This window comes from Zootoca vivipara, chromosome 8 (genome assembly GCF_965207765.1).
Source record: "Zootoca vivipara chromosome 8, rZooViv2.hap1.1, whole genome shotgun sequence".
Lineage (NCBI taxonomy): Eukaryota > Metazoa > Chordata > Lepidosauria > Squamata > Lacertidae > Zootoca > Zootoca vivipara.
In genome coordinates, this window is record NC_142591.1 from 66,922,038 (window position 1) to 66,932,421 (window position 10,384).

General features: G+C 41.5%; 1 protein-coding gene across 1 annotated transcript; it reads right to left on the reverse strand.

Moving 5' to 3' along the window:
- Positions 1 to 1,542: 1,542 nt before the first annotated feature.
- Positions 1,543 to 10,283, reverse strand: SLC25A32 (solute carrier family 25 member 32). Its single transcript, XM_035124546.3, has 7 exons — positions 9,890 to 10,283; positions 9,134 to 9,284; positions 6,804 to 6,889; positions 5,671 to 5,831; positions 3,226 to 3,339; positions 2,914 to 3,059; positions 1,543 to 2,080 (listed from the first exon to the last, which is right to left on the reverse strand). Exons 1-7 carry the CDS (start codon positions 10,095 to 10,097, stop codon positions 1,948 to 1,950), a joined length of 999 nt encoding a protein of 332 aa, XP_034980437.2. The 5' UTR covers positions 10,098 to 10,283; the 3' UTR covers positions 1,543 to 1,947.
- Between the last annotated feature and the right edge of the window lie 101 nt (positions 10,284 to 10,384).

Here is a 10,384-nt window from a genome sequence, read left to right on the forward strand (position 1 = left end):
AACATCCTTTCATATATTTGAACATGGCTATCATATCACCCCTTAACCTTCTCTTCTCCAGGCTAAACATACCCAGCTCCCTAAGCCGTTCCTCATAAGGCATCGTTTCCAGGCCTTTGACCATTTTGGTTGCCCTCTTCTGGACACGTTCCAGCTTGTCAGTATCCTTCTTGAACTGTGGTGCCCAGAACTGGACACAGTACTCCAGGTGAGGTCTGACCAGAGCAGAATACAGTGGTACTATTACTTCCCTAGATCTAGATGCTATACTCCTATTGATGCAGCCCAGAATTGCATTGGCTTTTTTAGCTGCTGCATCACACTGCTGACTCATGTCAAGTCTGGTCTACCAAGACTCCTAGGTCCTTTTCACATGTACTGCTCTCAAGCCAGGTGTCACCCATCCTGTATTTGTGCCTTTCATTTTTTTTGCCCAAGTGTAGTACTTTACATTTCTCCTTGTTAAAATTCATCCTGTTTGCTTTGGCCCAGTTGTCTAATCTGTTAAGGTCATTTTGAAGTGTGATCCTGTCCTCTGGGGTATTAGCCACCCCTCCCAATTTGGTGTCGTCTGCAAACTTGCTCAGGATGCCCTCAAGCCCATCATCCAAGTCATTGATAAAGATGTTGAATAAGACTGGGCCCAAGACAGAACCCTGTGGCACCCCACTAGTCACTACTCTCCAGGATGAGGAGGAGCCATTGATGAGCACCCTTTGGGTTCGGTCAGTAAGCCAGTTACAAATCCACTGAATGGTAGCATTGTCTAGCCCACATTTTACCAGCTTCTTTACAAGAATGTCATGGGGCACCTTGTCAAAGGCCTTGCTGAAATCAAGATAGGCTACATCCACAGCGTTCCCTTCATCTACCAGGCTTGTAATTCTGGCAAAAAATGAGATCAGATTAGTCTTATGACTTATTTTTCAGAAACCCATGCTGACTTTTAGTGATCACAGCGTTCCTTTCTAGGTGCTCACAGACCATTTGCTTAATGATCTGCTCTAGAAGAGGCTGGGTAGACTTCACAAGGAGCAATATAGGAGCAGCAAGAAGACTGGTGAAATGGCTGTTGGATGGTGAACGATGGATAAGGAGAGTCTGGAGTGGTGGCAATAGCAGCTGCTTCTCATTGCCCACCCAGCAGCTTTTCAGCAGTGACAGGCCCTTCCACAGTGCTTTGTTGTAGGGTTCTCTTTGGTGGTGCCTGACCATGACAAGTTTTGATGCCGGGCCTGCATTAGATCAGGCTACACGCTTGAGCTCTAACGTTCTATTTCAAAAGCTATAAAGAAAAGTTACATGTATTCAGATATAAAATATAACATTGATACCAGCAAGGCAACATAATAAATCTTTGCTTTAAAGACAACATAGTACTTTAGCACTTTCCCCATTTTGCAGTGTGCTAAGAGACATATTATGCATTCAAAACTAACATGTTTTTCCAGTTCTATACTATTGAATCCAGAAGCTTCTCAATTACATTTCATTCACATTGATCCTTGGTAGTTGGGGAATAAAAGAATTTGGAAAGCTGCATTCATTGTGGATAAATACACGCACAATTTATTGGTGAGGTATCAGGTAGAGACTGATATGCAACAATCTGAAACATTGTTGGGGAATTTATTCCATCTAATATTTTTTACACCAGAGACCCACCACTGTACATTAAGAGTCCACTGTTGTTCATACAGCAGGGTTAAGAGAGAACAATTCACTCTAGAACAAAAATTTTAAACCACATTTTGCATCTATTTTCTCAACCAGAATGTTCAGATGAGGTAATATTCCTGGCAAAGATTGAAGATTCAATAAAGAAAAGATTTATCTAGAACAACAAAATGAGTTCTAGTTTCCATCTTCTGTGAATACCAGAAAAGTAAACCAGACAGCTGTGTTGAATACCTGATTTGCTGCAGAGCCAAAAGGTGATGATGTCCTTTAGTTACCATTCTTTAGACTAAGCAACAACTGGGATACTTTTTCATATACTACAAAGGTAATACAGCATGCAGGAGTGACTCTGAGAACATTAGGTATAATTCCTTTGTAAAATCCATGAACTCCTTCTTTCCTAGGGAGAAGTAGAAAGAATTTACTTGCAACTTCCATACATATTTCATAGGGAAAAATCATTCAGCCGATTAACTATAAATTACATTATTCGGATTTTATTGTTCTTACTATATTTAATTATTGCGGACTTGAGTATCAGTGACAGAAAGAAAAGCAAGGTATAAAAGTAGGTCTGAATCCAACGAAGTGATATTCAGAATAGGTCCATTGATTTCAATGGGTCTATTCTGAGTTTGACTTGGTTGGATGTTACCCATAATAGATAAATAATTATCCACATATGTAAATTATATCTCCACAGCCCTTCTGTTAACCCTCCACCCAATTTGTTGTGGGATAATACTGGAGACCTGCTTGTTATAGCGGGAGGTGGAGGAATGATGGAACAGTTGCCTATCCATAGGTAAGAGTGATGATGCAACCTGCCAAGGAAAGCAGTTAAAATGGGGCTCGGGAAATCAACAATCAAACTCAACAGGGTTACAATAAATTTTAATCTGAGTATGACTTAGTTGAATATCCCTACCTGTTTATACTTCACAACTTTTACAGTGAATTCCAAATTAGGTTTACTCAAGGAACTCAATGGGGCTTAATCCCAGACAAATGTGCTTAGGATTGCTGTTTTAGTTTCTCTACTGCTCTCACAAACCCATTCATGCTTGTTTTGAACGTCTCTCAAACAATTATTCAGTCACCCAGCTGATATAACAGAGAGAGGAAACGGAGAGAGAGAGGAAAAGTTGAAAGCTTTATGTCTTTAAGAATGGCAAGTACATCAGTGATAACAAAGGAAGCCCTTTCACACCAGCTTTATACCTCCAGGCCTACCTCCATGTCCTACGGATGACATCGACCAATCCAGAGTATCTGTTGTGCTGATCCTGGAGACGTGCTCTCACAACCTGATAGGGATATGTAGTTGAAACTGCAAAAATTTTCGACAGTGCTGCCATTGTGATATATTCTAAAGTGCTCTAAAAACAAAAATGGTATCAATATTAGCTCCTAACAAATTCACTAAAAGAACAAAAAACAAAATTTCACATTTTACGCTGCTTATTTCTATCATTAAAGTAAATCATGTTAGTAGTACTAAGTTTAAATTCTAACTAGATACTTCCATTTCACAGGATGTCTTACCAATTTCAAATCCGATCGCCTGTTTCGATGTCTATTGTATTTTGATTTCAATTCTTCGTATGCCATGAATTGAAGTGCTCCATGTGATGTTCCGAACAGACCAGGTACAAAGCCCTAAACAGAGTTTTTCAGACAATTTAAAATGCAGTTTCATATGAAAAGCTGAGCAACCTATGACACAAAATGTATATAAACAATGCAATATAACTTTACAGTTATAGGTTTATAATGCCAGAATGTGGAAACTGGTTGAAATGGCCAAACACAGAAAAATATGCATTTAAGAGTAGAAAATATATGGAAACCAGTTTTCAAAAAAGAAAGAAAGAAAAGATAAAACAGCTGCGCTTTAATCCTGGCAAGATGGAGGCACTGTGAGCGAGTAGTTCCTGTGCCTCAGAAATTGATTAGTTGTCTACCCTGGATGGGGTTGCACTTCTCCTGAAGGAGCAGGTTCACAGTTTGGGGATACTTCTGGATCCAGCTCTGTCACTGCAGGCTCAGAGGCTGCAGTGTCTTTTACCAACTGCTACTGGTGTAACAGCTGCAACAATTTCTAGACCAGAAAAGCTTTCCGACATTAGTTCATGCATTGGTTACTTCAAGACTGGATGCGCTTTATGATCTGGAAGCTGCAGTTAGTGCAGAAGTGAGGCCTTGTCAGCATATAACACTTGTGCTCAGAGATCTGCACTGGCTGCTGATTTGCTACCAGGTCAGGCTATTAAAGCCCTTAATAACTTGGCACCAGTTTATCTACGAGATGGCTTCACCCTACATGTGCCACTCAAAACACTTTGATCGACGGAATTGGCACTACTACAGGTGCCACATAATAGTCATTCCACGTTTGTAAGAACTCAGTATTTTAGTGTGGCAACACCTACTTTGGAATTTCCTGGCAATTGGTAACAAGCAGAAGCCTTCACTGGACTCTTTTCAGTGCCTGCTAAAAACTTTCTTCTTTAGACAAACCTACCCAGATGCTTTAAAAGTTGAGGTAATTTTAATCGGTTTTAGTATTTTAACTTTTGTATGTTTTTAAGTATGGTTGTAAATTATTCTTAATTTTATTGCCTTATCTTTTTGAAAAGCTCTCTGATGATTTTTTTTTACAATCAAGCTGTGTAAATTTTTATGAAATAATAAATGTATGAATTTTATGAAGCTCAGACACAAATTAAGGACTACTATCTCAAAGCCTGTAATCGCTTAATCTGTCTATTGTTATTATGATAGTTATTGTGTGCCTTGAGAATCTTATACATATTTATATAGCCTTTTTTTACACACGCTATAAATACTTCATTGTAATTCAACTTTTAACTTCTCAAAAATCCAAGTCAATGGCTAGGAGATCTAAGAAAGCACAACGATTTCCATCCGCAGAGGGAGACGTCTTCACAGTGGTTGAGGCCCACGCAGGTAATAGGCTGCTGCTCCCACCTTTTCAGTTCAGAAAGCTCAGAAATGGGGCATTTTGAGGAGCGGAAGTGCTAACTGGATCCAAAGCCCCATGGAGGGGCCTCATTCCTGGGTCCCTTGGGCATACCAGTCTGGAGTTTTGTTTTTTACTATGCAGTTCCGGTTAGGTGATGTCTGTGGACCAGTCGTCTGTGGTCAGGAAGCACCTCAACCTCTAAAGACAGCCCGCTGATCTAGCAAGAGAGCAAGGCTCCCACTTCTCCCAGATCATAAGCCCCTCACTTTGCAGCATCATAAACTGACAAAAACTACTTTCCATTCAGTCTAGTCACAAGTATGTATTTTCCTGCTACCTATCCGTTCTTACCTACTGGTTCTGCCACTACAGAACAGAATTATCTGCATAGCTGCCAAGTTATCTCTTTTTTTAAGGGATTTTCCATTATGCTGAATAGGCTTCCTCACGAGAAAAGGGAAAACTTGGCAGCTATGATTATCTGTTAACTCAGGCATACTGGCCCAAATGCTAATCCTGACTCGGTTTACACCAGGCACCCCCAAACTACGACCCTCCAGATGTTTTGGCCTACAACTCCCATGATCCCTAGCTAACAGGACCAGTGGTCGGGGAAGATGGTAACTGTAGTCCAAAACACCTGGAGGGCCGAAGTTGGGGATGCCTGGTTTAGACTGAACTCCTCACAACACTTCCCACTATCTCAAGTATGGCACTGTGACAACAGAACTGAAAATGCTAAAGAGGCAGAGGGAGGATAATGATGATGATGATAATAAAGCCCACTGGCAACCTTATTGCAGTGAAACTCATGTAATAACTATTCACTGATTTTGGACACAGTGGTAAAATACTATGTTTTGTTGGAAGCCGCCCAGAGCGGCTGGGGGAACCCGGCCAGATGGGCGGGGTATAAATAATAAATTATTATTATTATTATTATTATTATTATTATTATTATACCCATATCAAATACCAGAACTCCTGGCCATGACTTATTTTACCTTATATAGGCCACGTACACCTTCATACTTGTATATTTTGATAAGGGCATCAAGCATCCCTTTGTACTGCCTCTTTGAAGAGTCAACACCAGCTTCATACTGCAACACAAGCCGAGTCTTCGTTACCCAGATTGGGTTTGTAATGCACAGGGTCACTGCGCCTATGATCAGATGGAGAGCCACCAGTTATTTTAATGTCAACACTTTAGCATTTTGCAAAAACAGCATTTCAACAACATCCCCTCAACACATGGGCACCTGCACACCCCTGGAAATTTCTAATGCCAACGAGGTTTTATGCTGGCATTTAACATTCCAGGTTGATTTAGCAGTTGTTCTGCACTTACCAAGAGCAGCAGATAAAAAGTATACGGTATTCTGCTAAAGAAATGGACCAATAGTACAGGGTACTGTATTTTACACAGTGTGCACTCTACCAAATGCTTTCATTTGACTCCCTATATCATGGGTTACCAACACAGCACCCACTGAAACACATGAGCCTGTAGATACCTTGCTTGGTGCCTGTAAGATTCCTTTGCTGAAATTTGGGTTGAAAGAAGTCTGCTACAGTAGCCATGGAATAATTTTTAAAAGCCCAACTCTAGCACTAAGAGCTTTTGGGAGTGGGTGGGTTTACAGTTGGCTAAAACAGAAGACTGCTTGCAAAGCTAATTATAACACAGGAGGAACAATTTGGATGGGGTGGAATAAGGGTCAACTCTTCCCTTTCCAGCAGTACCTTAAGTGCTCTGGAATCACCCTAGGTGTTGTGGAGGGGAGTTATCTTCCTGGAGACTGCAGGTTAACTCTTGTCTCCCCAGCTGTATGCCCCCCCAATACATACGCACACTCCATTACGCTTTTAAAAAAGCAAAAACACTTTTTAAAGCCTATCTTACAGGAGGCAGAGAGAGAGAGAGAGTGTGTTTGTGCAGAGGCACAGTTCCCATGCACTCATGTGTGCATGGTTGCAGTACATGCTGGCTGCCCAATGTCTCTGGTTTGCCAATGTGCCCACAGCTTTAAAGAAGTGGCCAACCTCTTCCCTATATATTGATCAACAACAACAACAAAATACAGCATATGGAAAAGCTGAGAGTATTCGCTACTCTCACTTTTATTTTCCTCACCTGCTTCAGCAGCTGACACTAGGTGTTCAGTTGGTCCAAGACTTTCAATCTTATCCTCTGTCTTGTAGGCTTTAATGGCATTATAGCTGCAAAGTGAAATGTTGGGATAAGGTTAAAGCTGATTAGTTATTTTACCAATATGTGAAATACATTCTGTATAGCAACACACAAAGTAACACGTACACATTTGAACAAACAGAAATGACACATGATTATATACATTGTACTGTACAGTATATAAAATGTATAGGCTAGAAGCATGCATCAGTAAGTAGAAGGCTCTTCCCCATTCTTCTTTGAACAGCAGGAGTTATGTTTGCCATATCACAAACTGCTTTTAAAACTTTCCAAGAGGGCTACAGTCCAAAGTCCCATGGATATATGAAACTAGAAGTTTAGTTATTCGGAATCCTATCTTAGTATTCTATACATAAATTAATATTACTTCGAGGTTTTTTTTTAAAAAAAATGAGCTCAACTATAATTGAAATATAAAGCATTTAAAGATTAGGCTATTATCTATACCATACATATTTATGTGCGTGTGTCTGTGTATTCGTATGTTGATGTAAATAAAAGGTTTACAAAGGTTGTGAAAGAAAAAGCTATATCTGTAAGCAATTACGCTGCTTTTCCCTCCTTGCTAACAGCTCATACAGTGGTACCTCTGATTGCGAACGGGATCCGTTCTGGAGGCCCGTTCGCAACATGAAAAGGCTGCATCCTGAAGCGCTATGTCTGTGCAAGTGCGTGACGCAATTCGGTGCTTCTGCGCATGCGTGCGTGCTGAACCCGGAAGTAAGCCGTTCTGGGACTTCCGGGTTCGGCGCGTCTGTAAACTGAAAAGACGTAACCCGCAGCAGACGTAACATGAGGTATGACTGTATTCAGTTAATACTAGAATTCAATGGTGACTAAGAGATTGCTCATTTTGCTCCTGGACCTGTAAAAGCCTGCAAACATGCTGATAAGGAAGCAATATTCCAAAGTTTCAAATATTAATGTAGCTTTTATTATACCAAACTTCTATACTATAAACAACAGCAAATAGACAGATAGATAGATATAGATATTAACCAGACAAGAACCTCATGGCCTCTAGGTGTGACTGTAATAAGATTTGGCTGTGGCTGGCAAACAGTAATCCAGAGCAACAGAAGTGAGCAACAGAAGTCACACAAGTAAAAGCTGTTGATAATTAGAAGATTAGCTCAGTGCAATCTTCAGACTTGACCCTAGGCCCAGTGAACTTAATAGCAGATGCCCAGCTTCCCTCACTATTAACTGTAGGGATAAGATACTTATGACATAGTGTGCACTACTTCATTTCATTCAATTAGGGTTAAATTGAAATGCCACACTGGTATTCCTTGTCCCAGCCAAATTTACATTGCTTGCTCTAGCAGTCTAGCTCAAAAACTCTCAAGTGAACTGCAGCTTCTGGTACAAAGGTCCTTCAAGATTAGCCTTTAAAATATTCAGAATTAGTCTTTCAAATATTATGCTGAGCTGATGGTCTGAAAAAGATTGACCTAATGTGAATACTGAGAACCATTATGCCAGATCCTGGATTTTGCTTATAGGAATAGTCTCTCTCCCAGTCTAGAAAAAATTGCAATGGCCTGGTTGGCTTCACCCTCCAGGGTCAGAAAGACAAAATCTGCAGTAGTTATGATTAACACAAAACTACAATAGCATCTGACAATAGCATGAATAGAGTCATAGAATCACAGAATTGTGAAGTTGGAAAACTTCAACTAAATCTCAACTAAATCATACATGACCACCCAACCTCTGCTTCAAATCCTCTAAGGAAGGAGAGTCAACCACTTCTCATTGAAGTCTGCTCCACTGTCAGACAGCTCTTATTGTCAGAAAGTTCTTCTGATGTTTAGTTGGAACTTTAATCTACTGGTTTATATTATATATTATTTCAGTTTGGCTGCATCATCCTAGGCTGTCGTGATTAACAAGTAACAACAGGTACTGATATTTAACTAGCATGTCTTAAAACACATATTTTGTTATCCACTTGAGGGATATATTTTGTTATCCACTTGAGGTGATATGTGAAACATTTACATAGGATCCTTCTTACTTTTAACCCCTGTGATCAAGCAAGCTAAAAAGGATGGGTGGTATTCAAAGCTAGTCCTACTCAGAATAGACCCACTGAACTTAATAAACATGATTAACTTTGGTTTATTAATTTCAGTGAGTCTACTTTAAATACATTCGGTTATATTCAGCTAATGTGTAGTTAATGTGCAAGATGCATTTCAACTACTGTATATATTTGAACAGAACAATGGAAAGCAGTTTAAACTTACAAGAAAAAGTAGAGGCCCCAAGAGGCACCTGCTCCCCACATGTTTGGAGTGACCCCTTGATACAAGCCACGTAAACCTTCATGCTTCCAGACGGTTGTCAGGCAGTGCAGGACACCATTGTATTTCGGTCTCAGCTCCAAGCCATCACTGACTGCACAAAAAAACGTGAGATTAGTCTGAAGAAAGCGCATTTCAGAATGAGTTAAGTGAACAACACAGTATGCAAAAGTGAGACACTGCAAGATCATCTTTTGTGAGTGAAAAAGTTAATTAGCTATACATGCTGCGCTTGCTACGAATATGGCGAATCCAATGACCTATTGTTATGATTTCCACGTGGGTTGGAAATGGAATGACACACTTGAAAAGCAGACACTCTGCCCTAACTCATTTAGTGGGAATATCTGAAGAGGGATTCCACGTGTGCTCAGGTGAGTGCCCTTAAAAGCCTCCTCATTGCCAGAGTTAGATCATCCCCGGCTATTTCTATTTTAAATTACACTACTGTAATTATTTCTATAAATTACTTGTACCCGTATTGTACAAACTAGCACGTGCAAATCGATGCCCTCTATTGGCGAGAAACGGAGCTGCCACGTCGCGCCGGGAGGAATCGTGGGGGTGTGTCAGTGGCCGTCAGGCCGGCCGATTACGTCACCGACGGTGGGAATCGTGGCCGTTGGTACGGCCGATGACGTCAGCAACAATCGGTGCGGCGACAGGGAAGGAGGGCAGGAAGGACACGGAACGCCTCACCTGCGAAGCGGATCTTCACCAGGTCGAGCGGGTGCAGCACCAGCGTGGAGATGACACCGCCGCTCAGCCCGGCCACCAGGTTCTCATAATGCACGTGCCTGAACAGAGACCGCGCTGCCGGTGGGGCCGAACTCGTCGTCGTCGACGACGACCCCGCCACGGTGCATGCTCGGCTCTGCGCGCCTGGGATGGCGGCAGCAGGATTCATGGAAGAACTCCTAGGATATATTTCGATTTAATAACAATTGCAATAAATAATAAACCCCTACGCAGACCGTAGCCGGTAACATGAGTCGGCTGAGGTAAACTGCCCTTTGACCTGCGAGGCACTTGCCTCGTCCTATAGGGGAGCAGCAGCCGGTCCCTGCCCCCGAGCTGCTCCAATCTGACGGCCGTGCCTCTCTCGGTGGGCGGGTTTAGTGCCTTAGCCCGCCCTTGCTCACGTGACCAGGGAGTTGCTGGTTCCTATTTCATCCGCACGCTAGTAGACCCGGC